General features: G+C 40.9%; 1 protein-coding gene across 11 annotated transcripts in view; it reads left to right on the forward strand.

The window, feature by feature from the left end:
• The first annotated feature begins 376 nt into the window (after positions 1-376).
• Positions 377-14,866, forward strand: part of AGRN (agrin) — a 380,231-nt gene continuing 365,741 nt past the window's right edge. For 4 of the 11 annotated variants that reach the window (XM_075839715.1, XM_075839712.1, XM_075839713.1 and 1 more), the window contains exons 1-2: positions 377-731; positions 12,380-12,641. In XM_075839715.1, coding sequence (XP_075695830.1) covers positions 534-731; positions 12,380-12,641 — 460 coding nt within the window. In that variant the 5' untranslated portion in view covers positions 377-533. The remainder of the gene's footprint in view (positions 732-12,379; positions 12,642-14,866) is intronic. The other 7 variants (XM_075839717.1, XM_075839711.1, XM_075839716.1 and 4 more) reach the window with 3 other exon arrangements.

Genomic DNA, 14,866 nt, shown 5'->3' on the forward strand with positions numbered 1-14,866 from the left:
GCGCTGGGATCTCCGCCAACATATTCAGCAAAGGCTTCACTTGTAACAACGGCATTGTTGCATGTGCACCTTTAACAGGCAGATCACGTTGTGCTCCCGATTATCCATTAACCTGATTTGAGCCGCATTTCCTGGAGGTGGCGTTTCGCTATACTTTTCCCCTAAGAGCTGTGCATTAAGGAAAGAGAAGTGGAAATGAATCAGATACAGTAGAAGGGTGGACAGGGCCACCATGGCCACCCCCTTGTGCCAATCAGCAATTCAGATTACATGTAAATCCCCCCCCCCCAGCCCTTGTGAAGAAGACCTCACATTGTTGGCTTGCAGAGTAGCACTAATATCTCCTCCCTCCCCCTCCCCCTCCTCCTGAGTGGGTTTGTCTTTTCTCTCTAAGTGGAAAGGTTTTCCTTGCTCTTCCAGCAGCAGAGCCAGGGGGAAGCCCTTGTATCCGTGCACATTTTGGTGAGCAGCCCTCACCTTCTCCTCCTCCTCTGGTCTCCGTAGCCTTGGATGCGCCCTTCTTCTTTCTGGACATGGGGAGAAGGTGGAGGGCTTCAGCCATGCCTGTGTGGACTTTAGCAGTACTGGTGGCTGTTCTTCTGGGGACCAGCCAGGGACATTGTCCTGAGAGAGAGTTGGAAAGGAGAGAAGAACAAGCAAATATTGTGCTCACCGGGACAGTGGAGGAGATTCTAAATGTGGACCCTGTGCACCACACCTACTCGTGCAAGGTAAAAAAAGGGGCACCATCTAGTACTAGGGGTCAGTGGGTGGTGGCGTTCAAACTTCACAAAAGAAGTCAAATCGGTTCAATGAGCGATTACATTACTAGCATCACTACTGCGATCTAGTAACCATAGCGCCAATTGTCTGTGACAGCAGCCACATTAACCGATTAAATAGGGGCACACGGTTCCCATCTCTTCCAGATGCCAGAGTGGTGCATTGGCACAAAAGGTTAGGTTAATAAATATAATTTTTCTAGGTTATACTCGTTTGAATGAGAAAACCATTATACTGGGAAAATGATACTCTGTAGAGATAAATCACTTGTTGCTTTGTGTTTCGTTGATACAGTATTTGGTCTGAAATGGAATAACGCCATGCTCATCTCATTGCCAATGCGCTGGCATCTTTGTTACAGCAACGAAGAAGTTAACGATAATTGAAACGTCTTCTAATGTCATGTATTACATGCTGTGTATACTTCTACATTGTGTTTCCACCTGGCAGACTCCGCTTTAATTACATTGTAGCCTGAGGCTAAGAAGAAATGGCATTTGATGATAATGGGACACTAAGATCATGTCACCGGTCCTGGGAACGTTGGACAAAACTAAAGTTTCCTTTGACCTGGAAGCTCTTTCATGGTCATCGATAGTTACTTAACAAGAAGAAAAAAAAAAGTTTGGTTGAGCAGGTGGAGGGGGGTGTAGAAGAGTAGATTTGGGCAGAAGACACGTAGAACAAGGAAAGAGAATAAATGATAACATAAGGTGCAAATAGTCGTCATCTTGAGGAATGACCAGAACTTTTAGAACTACCCCCACCCCGCCGTAATTCAGAGAATACGGTACTAGTATCGGCACGGCCACTATAAGTACATATAATATATCATATTTTGACCCCTTGTGGTTTTTACAGTATGTTTTGATGCCGATGTATCTTGTCATATGGTTTTATAGCTTACAAATACTTTAGTTCAAAGGTGGCCTCACCTCCTGGCCGCTCCTTCCAGATGTATTCGTATTTAACCCTCTCCCGCCCGGCTTAGTCTCTTCCATTCATGAAGGATAAAAATCCAACCATACAATAATTCAGTCGTTCTAAGCCTCCGTAATAGCACTTAAAAGCAGCATGAACATGTGTTTTCTGTCGTGATTCTGCGGAGAAGCGTGTCATTTTGATATTTTTAGCGAACTGGACGTTTAAGTAAAGGATTTCTGTCCGTCATATCTTCCCACCATGCCGCCTGCAGTCTGTTATTAGGGTTTCAGAAATATATAGAGAAGTGCCCGTTTTGTAAAGACACCTATTTCAGAAGCTTTGTATTTTGAACACTTGCAATTATTGAATTCCCATGTTGGCCTCAGGCTGCGTTTTTTTTTTTTCTCTTTTAGGGTATGTTCACACGGCCTATTTACGGACGTAAATCGGGCGTTTTTGCCCCGAATTACGCCCGAAAATAGCGCCTCAATAGCGCTGACAAACATCTGCCCATTGAAAGCAATGGGCAGACGTTTGTCTGTTCACACGAGGCGTATATTTACGCGTCGCTGTCAAAAGACGGCGCGTATATAGACGCCCGCGTCAAAGAAGTGACCTGTCACTTCTTTGGCCGTAATTAGAGCCGTTATTCATTGACTCCAATGAATAGCAGCGCTAATTACGGCCGTAATTGACGCGGCGTTCAAGCGCCTGCACATGCCGGTACGGCTGAAATTACGGGGATGTTTTCAGGCTGAAACATCCCCGTAATTTCAGCCGTAACGGACGCCCTCGTGTGAACATACCCTTAGAGTTTCAAGACTGTAGTTCAGATTCTTGATCAGTTCAGAACTCCTGTCTGAAAGATTACAGCGGACTTAACCCATTGCAGCAATGAAGGAATGTGTCTGTGCATGCTTGCCATTTTGAAGATTTTAGCAACTGGAAAGATTTATTGCTTTGCAAACAAGTTTGTTCTTGTCACTAATGCGGTACAAATCAATAGGAAATCTAAAAGGATTTAATGGCTGCTGAGTATCCTAATGAGTTCCAGGCTAGGGAACAAATTAGACCAGAATTAAGGGTTTTGGCTGTCATCAAGTTTTTCAAAGAGAAGCCAAGGCGTTAACTAAAGAGATCTTTGAAGTGGAATATCTGGTATATTGTGTCTCACGACTGATGTAAATTGCTTTGAAAGCGGCCCCCCTCCACCATCACCCTCATGGACCCCTGCAGTATAGTCTATGATGTGAAGGTATTTGAAGTCACAGAAAGGAGTCAACTTGTGAAGTTGTGAACTTATGTTTTCCAAATTTCAGATATTATTGCACAGGCCAGGATCACACATTCAGTTTTAATGCAGTTTTTGGTACAGTTTCTGGCTCTGTTTTTTAGCCAAACACAGGAGAGGACACAAAAAGTAGACGAAGCTCAGTCTTTTCTTTATAACTTTCCTCCATTTTGGATTTACTCCTGCCTTTGACTCAGCAAAACTGAGCCAAAAACTGCACCAAAAACTGGATCATAACTGTGTGTGATCCTAGCTTTAGGCAGGATCACACACACACAGTTTTGATGCAGTTTTTGTGGCAGTTTTTGTCTCCGGTTTTTTAGCCTAACAAAGGAGCAGATACAAAATAAAGATGCATCAGTCTTTTCTTTATTCCATTTTGTTCCTTTGGGATCCACTTTTGGCTTTGGTTTAAAAAAAAACGGAGCCAAACACTGCCACAAAAACTGCATCGAAACTGCGAGTGTGATCCTGGCCTTAAAGTGACCTCTTCTTTTTAGTGGCACTTCATCATTGATAAACTGTCAGGAAATAGCATTGTTGGGGTTTGTGTACTGGGCCTCAACAAGTTCCTAGAAAAAAGGGGACATAGGGTTTCGTAACTCCTTTGGTGCCAGCGTTACTTTCGGAGTGCCATTCATTTAATTGGAACTCTGTCCTCAATGTGAGTCCTGTGGACATTTTGTTCTTGGGGGGATGTAACCATAGGGGGGTGCAGAGATTGCACCTGGAGTCTGAGTGGGCCTAAAAAGCTCAGGGGCCCTGGTTAAAATTTTCCATTGGGGCCCAGGAGCTTCAAGTTATGCCGCAGTATGAGATCCAACTCATAGATTCCGACCAATGTTATCTTACGATGTGTCTCAATGAAATGTTAGAATTTAACTTAGAGTGTCCATTAAGGAACGAGTTATATTACCACTTATAGCTTAATATTACCATAGTACAGGGCTGGACAAAAGCTAAGAGTAATAGTTTCTTATTGATATCTTTGAAAGTTCTTACTATTGGACCACTAAAAAAAGCCCAAATGGCTTCTGTTGTGGTTTATCTAGATATTGAAATCAGAATTTGGTTGATCCCTGCCATATTAGACGTCACAGGAAGGCTTACAAACAATAGAAAACAAAATAGTGATTTTATAAATCTTACAAGATCTACTGTAACATCCTTAGAATCCGTAGGATTAAGATGTTAAGAGGCCCATAGACACCAAAATATATTCTCAATTCTATAAATGGGTTTCTTCCAGGTACTTCGGTTTACCCTCCATACTCCCAAACATACAGATAGGGAATTTAGATTGTCAGCCCCTTTGGCGACAGTGAGTGATGACTTCTTTTTCTAGCACTGCAAAATATATTGTCGCTATAGAAGTAACAGAAATAAATAATAAATAAGTATTCTGATATTTTTTTCAATATTTTTTCTGATCTACAGAACATCATCAAGACTACGCTTGCTGTGCTGTAAATCCCACACAAACGTTAGCGAAGTGTCAGGATTCTGAATAGACATCCCGTCCTGGCTGGTAGTGATGTCTATTCACTGTCAGGACACTTCAGTAACGTAAGTGACTGCACATAGTGATATACCTAGATCACTATTGCTGTGTAAATGAATGGAGAGAAGTGTCTGACGCTGATTGGTCACCGATTGGTCAGCGTCATACACTTCTCTTTACAACGCCCACTTGGTCAAAAAATAAAACACGCCCAGTTGTCCAGTAAGAAACTCATTAGCATAAAGCTAAAATAGGTCATAACTCTGTCAAAACTGATCGTTTTTCTAAATAAAAAACACTTATGTGATCTACATTACAGCGCCGATCACATTATGTACAAGATAGGCTACTTATAATGTGGTGACAGAGCTTCTTTAATCTTGGTCAGTCTAGAATAGTCTTTACACTTGTAATCACTTTTATTACTGATAATTTATAAGTGATGATAACTCCGTTTATTCGGACATCCACATCTAGAATTTTGTCACTTGCTATTATATCAATATTGGCTATATGCTATTGCAGTGAGGTGCTGACATCATGGCACCTCATTCATCTCCATGCTACATACAGATGGTGATTATACTTGTTATGAGTCTGGTTTCTGTATTGCTTTGGTGCTGTGGGGTCAGTATACTGCATCGTCGCACCCGAGTGGTTAACATACAACATTTACTAAGCAGATACTTGTCATTTCAGAGTTAAGAGAGTGGAAGTGAAAGAAAATTGAGAGTACAGACAATGATAAATGTAGCGCTGAGTAAAGGTTAATAGACTGAATGAAGCAGGTTGCCTTCCTGGTTATTATACTTATCGGTATGCAGTATGTTATATATCGTGGGCTAGGCCCCTGTCAATAAGTCCACACACCAAAGAGTCAGTTGATTCGGAAACTGGTCTGTGTACTGCATGGAAAAGGTCAGAAAGTTTCTGTATTCAAGTAAAGTTGTCTAATGGGTAATTAAAGGGGTTGTCCACCTTGGACAAATCCTTTTGTTAGAAGGGTCTCTTGATAATAAGATGATCGTAGGCAGTCCCCCAGCTTGTACCCCCAGCAATCAGCTGTATTCTGTCTGGCAACCTGGCAGAAAGTTTTCAATTCCCCTTTTGCGCCACCACAGGGGGAAACCAATCATTACACAGTTCCCAATTAAATCAATAGTCTGTCTATGAAATGCATGGATATGTCAGGTCCTCCAAAGTGAGAGACACTCTTTGTAGAAATTCTCCACTCTGATTAATAGGTGAGGGTATTGAACAGGTGATCTCCTCAGAATTCCTTAATAGATTAAATTTTATAAATTAGACAACCCCTTTAAAAGAGATGGGGACAACCTGCTGCCCAATAATGTCAAGTGTATCAAGGATCACACGGGCTAACTATTTTATCAGCAACAGTATCAGGGATTATGTAGGCCAAAATATGGGTCAAGCTTTAAACTTTGCGGCTACCCATATTTCAGCTCTTGAGAACGTTTTGCTTCTGAGTGGATCATATGCAATGTTATTGTGGTGTAAAATGTGATTGGAGATCCATCTCCTGTCCAGTCAGGTGCTACCAGTGTAGTGTTCAATGATGCTAAGGTACTTGGCATCTGGGCTTCATTGCTGCAATTTAACTTCTTTCAATTCTGCTATGAGGTCTGAGAGGGCTCTTTGAGATGTGTGCTATATTTCTGTCCTCTGTTTAGCACCTTTGAAAGCTTATTAGGATCTACTAGATCAGCTATAGTGAAATATATATATACATACATTTTTGGAGCATGCTTTAGGTATTGCGTTTTTATTTCTAATATTTTGCTTCATACGCCTCTCTAAAGAACTTCAAAGTTGCCAGAAAAGATGTCCGTAAAAGTTGCCAGGTGGCAACACAATGCAAAAGATGTTCTAATATAAAGGGTCCTGACTCACTGACAGTTTCCATTTAAAGAAGCACTCAACCTTACATGTTGACGGTGTTAAAATGCTACAGAATTAATATGAAAGCAGATCCAAGATAAATGAGGCCTGTCCAAGCTACACGACAACTGTTTAGCAGTAGAATTTCCTGTCTGATGATTAAAGGGGTATTCCCATCTAAGACATTTATGGCATATCTTAGACCCGCACCTATTACCAGATTGGGTATAGGAAGAGGAATCAAGAAAAGGAATGAATGGAAAATCATATGCGTGGCCACCTCTCCATTGATCTTTCAATTGAATGGGGCGGCCATAGCAGGTCCCAGAGCTGGAACCCATATTTATCAAACATTTATAGCATATCCTGCGGACATGCAATAACTGTCTTAGATGGGAATAACCTTTTAATTGAATCGAGCCGAACAATGTCTGCAGCTCAAGGTGGATGGGATTTGGCTGTTGCGGCTTATTGCATTCTAGATGCACCTTGCCAGAAGATCAGCTGGTGGGTGGGCCACCTTGGCAATAGTAGAGTCTTTTGTCTGGTCTACACAAGATTGACCTTGCTGTTGTGGCACTTGTTATCATGGGTAGCACCGTGGCTCAGTAGTTGGTACTATTGTTTGTTGGCACTAGACCATATTGTTGGAGTTTGCCTGTATTTCTTGTATTGTACTTCCTCACTGAAAATAAATGAAGAGACCTAGAGTATGTGTGTGCATGTGCTTAAGATAAGGTAATTAGATTGTGACACCCAAAGAGACAAGGACTAATGTGTGGATTTTTTTGTATAGTGCTACACCTGTCATGTAGGCATAGCAGGTGTATCTATAAATGGTGCAGAGATTGCAGTTGCACCTAGGCCCTGGTTTTGGTCCCCCTGCCCCATGTGAAGACACCAGTACTTTAAATATCACGTGAAAGCTGGAGAACTCTATTACAGATTTTGCAGAGGCCAAAAAGGATGCTTATTTGAGCCCTACTTAGCAGATTTCCGTTAACATACATGAGTATAACAATGCTTCAGAGGAAGACTAGAAAAAAGAACATTGTGATATAAGGCACAGTCTTCTAACAGCTTGTTTATGACGTAGCTTTTCTTTATTCCCTGTTAAATAAACTTTTACCAAACCTGACATGCACCTCATGCCTATTAGAGCAGGGAGAGGAAACACCTCATACAGGGCGTCTGTGCAGACACCTATCATACTGAGTCACAAAAGGTGAAAAGCCTTTGTGCATGTTCTTCAGCTGACGCTGTGTAGTCTTCATCCCCTAAAGCATCTCTTTATATTATCCTACACAAATAGGCGAGAGAACAGGACTGACTAAAAACAAGGATATGTAGGACAATCACGAGTAACCGTTGCAGATATGAAAAATAAACAGTCCATTAACATACACTAGATATACCAAAGAATTGGGACACCTATGTACACATTACACCTACAGGAGCTTTTATGACATCCCAACTAAATCCATAGGCATTAATATGGAGTTGGTCCTCCCTTTGCAGCTAAAACATCTTCCACTCTTCTGGCAAGACTTTCTACAAGATTTTGGATTGCTCCTGCAGGAATTTTTTCCCATTCATCCAGAAGAGTATTTGTGAGGTCAGACACTGATGTTGGAGGAGGCGTCCAGGCTCACAATCTCCGTTCTAGTTCATCCCAAAGGTGTTGGATGGGGTTGAGGTCAGGACTCTGTGTGGCCAGTCCAAACCAAACTCATCCAACCATGTCTTTATGGAACTTGTGCACTGGGGCACAGTCATGCTGGAATAGAAAAGGGCCGAACCCCAAACTGTTCCCACAAAGTTGGAAGGTACAATTGTCCAAAATGTCTTTGTATGCTGAAGCATTAAAATTTCCCTTTACTGGAACTAAAGGACCAAGGCCAACCTCTGAAAAACAACCCCATAGCATTATTCCTCCTCCACCAAACTTTATATTTGGCACAATGCAGTCAGGCAGGTAACGTTCTCCTGGCATTCACCAACCCCAGACTCATCCATCAGACTGGCAGATAGAGGAGCGCGATTCATCACTTCACAGAACATGTTTCCACTTCTCCAGTGGTGGCGGCTTTACACCACTCCATCCGGCGCTTGGCATTGTGCTTGATGATGTACGGCTTGCATGCAGCTGTTCGGCCATGGACACCCATTCCATGAAGATCCCAGGTCACAGGTTTTTGTGCGGATGTTAATGCCAGAGGAGATTTAGAACTCTTTAGTCATTGTGCCAATCATAATTAGTTCTAGCCTGAGCCCCTATTAGTATTATTCACTTTCACAACAAGTACCATCCATACTTCCTCCACAGTGCCTACAAATACTAGCAATAGTGGCATGCTAACCAAGAAGCGCAGATGTGAATTGCGGAATTAAAGAAAGGGTAAAAGTGTTACCAGTCAAAATTGGTACTTTACCTTCTAATTAGGTATAAAATGGTAATTCTGACAGATAATAGCAGGATGTATGACTGTTTAACTAGGAAATCTGGGGACAAGCCTGTGGGAGCTGCAATGGTGGCCATATTGGTTGTCACCTGGCTTGACAACTTGATTTGAGTAAAATGCCTGGCTGGGGCCAAGAAGAAAAGGAAAAATGCGTTTGGGAAAGTTTGTTATTCCGCTAAGAGTATTGAGTTAGGATAATGTGGGTAATGTGGGTAAGGTAAATAAATGGGCTTTGGATTCCAGGCAAAACTTTTTTTTGTTGTTGGTTGTTTTACCTCAGAGAGGCCCTATAAGAAAATCTTTATATATCCAGCAGTGGAGATACATATTGCCCATAGGGTCCAATCCAATTTCAAAAATGTTTCACATCTAAAAAAGAATGAAATTCAGCATTGAAGAAGTGAGGCCTTTCTTTCTTTTTGTTGTGATCCGTTATTGTCAAGGTTTCACAGCGAAGCTAAAAAAGTATAATCCAGTGAAAGGTTGTTTTCCCCCATTGTGGAGGTCATTTACACCGGGCAGGCAGAGTACAGAACATTGTTTACAGAGTGCAAACATTAGCTCAGTGATGCATGCAATAGGATTGTGATCCTTTGTCACGTCTACCAACATTTATAGAAGAAAACTGGTGACCCCTCTTCTTTCACAAAATATACTTTGATCTGCCACATTTATTTGTAAAGTCTTTAAGAATATTCTACTAACCCTATTCAGGTTATAAAAACTCTACATTTATCTCAAATTAGGTCTGTCGGCAAGTATATTTTTTGAGTCTGGGTTTAGTCGCACATGTTGATTAAAGATCTTTAAAAACAGGTCTATGTAATGTTCATTTATCTTTCATCATCCCAACTTGATAAAGTAATATGTACAGAAATATTTGATACATATTTGCAACCCATTCCTTTATTTGGAAAAAGAAACTGCCCTTTTACAACCACATAGTTTGTATTGCTTCAGTGCATCTAAGATATTTAAAAAAATTAAGCAACTTTGAAAATAGTCTTTTTACAAATAAAAAACCTACCGTTTTGTGTATACAGCTCCTATGCAGACTGTCCATTTGCCTCCTCTACGGTCTAGCAAGAAGAGGGGACAGAGTGAGTCGGATTGCACGCAGTGTTTGTTTGTACAGATGTAGCAATCCTTATCTTGACTCTGATAAGTTTTCACACTGCAGTAAGTTATCACTTAAGTCACTGAAAACCATTTAAAAAGTCACGTTTTTTTTCCACTGTGTATTTAACGCGTTAAAAAGTCAAGTTACAGATCGCTACATCTGTAGTCTGTAACCAGGGAGTCATGTAGGCCGGCATAGGAGCAGTATGCACAAAAATAATAGTAATTTTTTAATCAAGACTATTTGCAAAGTTGCTTTATTATTATATTTTAATAGGGCAAGTGCATATCGCCTTCAGGTGAGTGGAAGGGAAATGAAATCCCCCCACTGATTAATTTTTAGCTTGAAATCTTTCAAAATAACATGTGTGACTGTTTTATGGCAGGCTGTGCTTACTACGAAATTGACATAATACAGGCTGCTGTAAATGGCAGCCTGCATACTTGTACACCAAGGGGGGTATGGTTTCCCTGCTCTGCTCTATTTGAATTTTCATTCTACCGCAAGTGATCCCAAAAATAGACATTTTGAGAATTCACATCATCTTGAAGTCATAACCTATGATCATGACTCATGATGACCCAAGGCTACTTGTTCATTCCATATAATGGTTGCCCGAGGTGTGGGCACAATCCATACTTTATACAAAATCTATGTGTCATAATCCTAACCCATAGGGCACAATAGTAACAATGTATGACCCAAAAATATTTGACATTGTCCTTTAAAATCTAAAAGATATTCATGAAAAGGCTAAAAGTTTTGTGATCCTTTGTTATTTATACTTAGTTGTTGCCCTTTATTATTTATATTGTTTTTATGCCGGTTTTCTGACTCCACTTCATTCTTTTGCAGTCAGTATGCTCTCTGAATAAAACTCAAGTATAAGTTTATAAATAAGAAATGTTCAGAGGACAGAGCTACACAATCCTGTGTCCTTGGCCCAGAAATGAGGGGAGGCCAGACGTACTTTAACCAAAGCGGCTGGATATTAATTGGGATGTTTAACACTATGCCTGTCTTGCTCCTAGTATTCCGTGATTGGAAAGTTACCAACATTGTATGAAATATGGGGCTCTTCTGAAGTTTTCTTACCTGCCCTGACTCTGGAATTGCTTTGAAGTGGTAGATACTTGTTCTTTTGTTTGTTCAAGTATTGTCTTACCGTCTTGATCTCGCCATGGAAGACGATTGTGTATTTAGTGCTATCTAGAATCATATATATTGGGACAAAAAATTGACCTTATGGTTTCTTTTACTCCTTAACAAATAAAATATGAATACATAAAAAATGTTTGTTTGAAAAGGTTAAACAGGTCAAGAAAACATAGTAAATGTAACCGAGCACTGGCTATACTATTAATTCCACCAGTGCATACAATGTATGCTAGAATCACTACAAAAGAGATAGCAAAAGAGATGTTTTTATTCCACGCTCACAGGCAGCCTATCCCAAGGCCTTTTTTGGGTAAGGGTCCATACACCCAGCATTTTTTTTGTGCATGTACAGTGGCTTCGGTACCATATTATGGACTTGTAGGCCCTCTGTGTGCCGCCACATGATGCGTCACAGAATAATGCTTCTAAGGCCGGTTTCACACGATCGTGTTGAGTATGTTGGCAGTATATACCAGACCAAACACAGTTCTGAAAGCCGGACTCCTAGCATTGTAGTTATCTATCATGCTAGGAGCCCGCCTCCCTGAATTGTGTTCGGCCCGGTAAATACTGCCAACATACAGTCCGTATATCACAGACCGAATGCGGCCGTGTGAAACCGGCCTAAGCAAGAATATGTTTGAGAGAAAAATTAAAAACTGTACTTCTGTATAGAATCAGAGGCACACGGAGGTACAGTATAGGACCATAGCAAGCTATGGGTGCCATATTATGGATCTGTACGTAACTGATCCATAATACAGCCATGTACATGAGGTCAAGGTTTTCCTGATCTCATCGATTGGGATCCATTGGATATATTAAGATATTCAATAATAAGTTCTAGTGCTTTACATTGTTGTGTAGTATGTTTTTCCTCATTTGCAAGATGTTATGAGAGGTTTTGAGGGTTTTCATCGAAAAAGCGGCAAAGTTGTGCCTATTGTGTTCTGTAAGGAACCCAGGTCTGTGTTGCAAATATTAGCCCCTTAGACCCCAAAAGCATATTTATATAGTACATTTTGTTTAAAGGTTTTGTGACCAAATATTCAAATTAGGTTTGTTTCCCAACTACTACTAAAAGTTCCCTTTCCTGGTCCCTTACATGGACTAATGTACTGTTTTGGCTGGATATACTGTCATTGAACAAGGAGACTAATTGATACATAATTTATTATCTTAGGTTCGTTTTATAATATGTCTATATCCACACTAAACTTTGTTCTTATTTCCCCCTCCAGATTAGGGTATGGCGATATCTAAAAGGCAGAGAAGTGGTAACAAATGAGATCTTACTGGATGGAGGAAACAAAGTGATGGTTGGAGGATTTGGAGATCCCAGTATCTGCGACAACCAGGTGTCCACAGGTGATACAAGGATATTCTTTGTCAACCCGGCCCCCCGCTTCATGTGGCCCCTTCATCGAAATGAACTAATGTTAAATTCCAGTTTGATGAGGATAACGCTGAGAAACTTGGAAGAGGTGGAATCCTGTGTGGAAGGTGGGTGCTTACATTTGTTTGTATATAATCCCTCAAGAAAGCATCACCACAAGGCATATAACTGCAATACTGAACTGCGATTTGTGAATAGTAATTCAACTTCAGGGTTTATTTGATAAAACAAGAAGTTGTCACTTATCTTGTAACGCATAGGAACCAATCAGATGCCAAATTTTATTGGATGGACAAACTGGACTCGTAAACGCTGATACATTGTTTGCTCTTTGCATTATAATGTTAAAAACCCCTCACTGTATATTATCTGTTAATTGAGACTTTTTTGTTAACTTTTTGCATGAGACATTTAGATCTTCTTCAAAGAAATATTCCTCCATCCCTTTAGCATCTGGAATGGAATGCAAAAGGTCATTCCAAAGGTTAAGCCTTTATAGTTTAACACATTAAGGAATAATTGAGCAGATTTTTGCTTGAAACTATCCTGTGGGTTATATTTGAATACAAGTCTGACTTCCATAATTTCCCTTGCAAAACGTGTAGTTTACTGCTGTATATTTTGTGAGCATTTCTTAGTTGTAAATCACCATCATAGACCTCCATTTTTTAGTAGCCATAACATTTTTGGTATATGAAGTCTGTCTTAACTACATTTGCTATGGTTGTTAAATATAATGTGGTAGTATTTGTTATCTGCAATTCAGGCTAGGGAGATCTAGGGAGATGGTTGATTAGTGTGTTATTTGGGAACCTTGACAAGAAGTCTGAAAAAACATCTGCCTCCATAATCACTAAATTGTCTCACATCTCTAAGTCTGGTATCCTCCACGAATATTCATATGCTTATTTATGAATTATATTAACAGCACTACCTGTCAGCTCTGCTGTGTGGTATTGTATTGAGGATCTGTCAGCTCTCCTGTGTGGTATAGTATTGAGGATCTGTCAGCTCTGCTGTGTGGTGTAGTATAGAGGATCTGTCAGTTGTCCTGTGTTGTGTAGTATAGAGGAGCGGTCAGCTCTCCTGTGTGGTATAGTATACAGGATCTGTCAGTTCTCCTGTGGGGTGTAGTATAGAGGACCTGTCATCTCTCCTGTGTGGTGTAGAATAGAGGATCTGTCAGTTCTCCTGTGTGATGTAGTACAGAGGATCTGTCAGCTCTCCTGTGTGGTGTACTATAGAGGAGCTGTCAGTTCTCCTGTGTGATGTAGTATAGAGGATCTGTCAGCTCTCCTGTGTTATGTAGTATAGAGGATCTGTCAGCTCTCCTGTGTGGTGTAGTATAGAGCATCTGTCAGTTCTCCTGTGTGGTGTAGTATAGATGATCTGTCAGCTCTCCTGTGTGGTGTAGTATAGAGGATCTGTCAGTTCTCCTGTGTAGTGTAGTATAGAGGATCTGTCAGCTCTCCTGTGTGGTGTAGTATAGAGGATCTGTCAGTTCTCCTGTGGGGTGTAGTATAGAGGATCTGTCAGTTCTCCTGTGGGGTGTAGTATAGAGGATGTGTCAGCTCTCCTGTGTGGTGTAGTATAGAGGACCTGTCATCTCTCCCGGGGGGTGTAGAATAGAGGATCTGTCAGTTGTCCTGTGTGGTGTAATATAGAGGAGCTGTCAGCTCTCCTGTGTGGTGTAGTATAGAGGAGCAGTCAGCTCTCCTGTGTGGTGTAGTATAGAGGAGCAGTCAGCTCTCCTGTGTGGTGTAGTATAGAGGAGCGGTCAGCTCTCCTGTGTGGACAGACTTAGTAGGAAATGGGAGTAATATAGCAGAATGGGTGTGGCTTAAATGCAGCACTGTGCGCCATATACTAACCCAACCAAGAGGTGGTATAAAGAAGAGAAAAGTGCCTAACATATCTAGCTAGAGCTGCCGAATGTATCATACAGCATGCACCACTCTGACCAATTTGTCACATTTTCTGACTGCCTGCTCTAAGTTTACACTGTCTAAAACTTAGACAGTATTAGTAAATCTGCCCTAATAAGTTTAGATATGGGGCTGGGCTACTGGTCTTCTGGTGACCTACTAATGCTTTTGCGTGTACTAGTTTAGACTGATAAGGATTTCCTTCATCATGTGTTTGAGTGGGAGAATTGGTTTTGTGACTCAAATATGCAGCGTCACCTCCTTAGAACTTTGACCTTTATTTTGGTGTATTATTATGTGAGGATAGAACTGGTTAGTGTGAGGATTGTGAAGGAAGTTCCTAATGAGTTTTATCATGGCTAGAACAAAGATTTCCTTTGGATACAATGGACCTTACATTAATGAGG

Source organism: Rhinoderma darwinii, chromosome 10 (genome assembly GCF_050947455.1).
Source record: "Rhinoderma darwinii isolate aRhiDar2 chromosome 10, aRhiDar2.hap1, whole genome shotgun sequence".
Taxonomy (NCBI): Eukaryota; Metazoa; Chordata; class Amphibia; order Anura; family Rhinodermatidae; genus Rhinoderma; species Rhinoderma darwinii.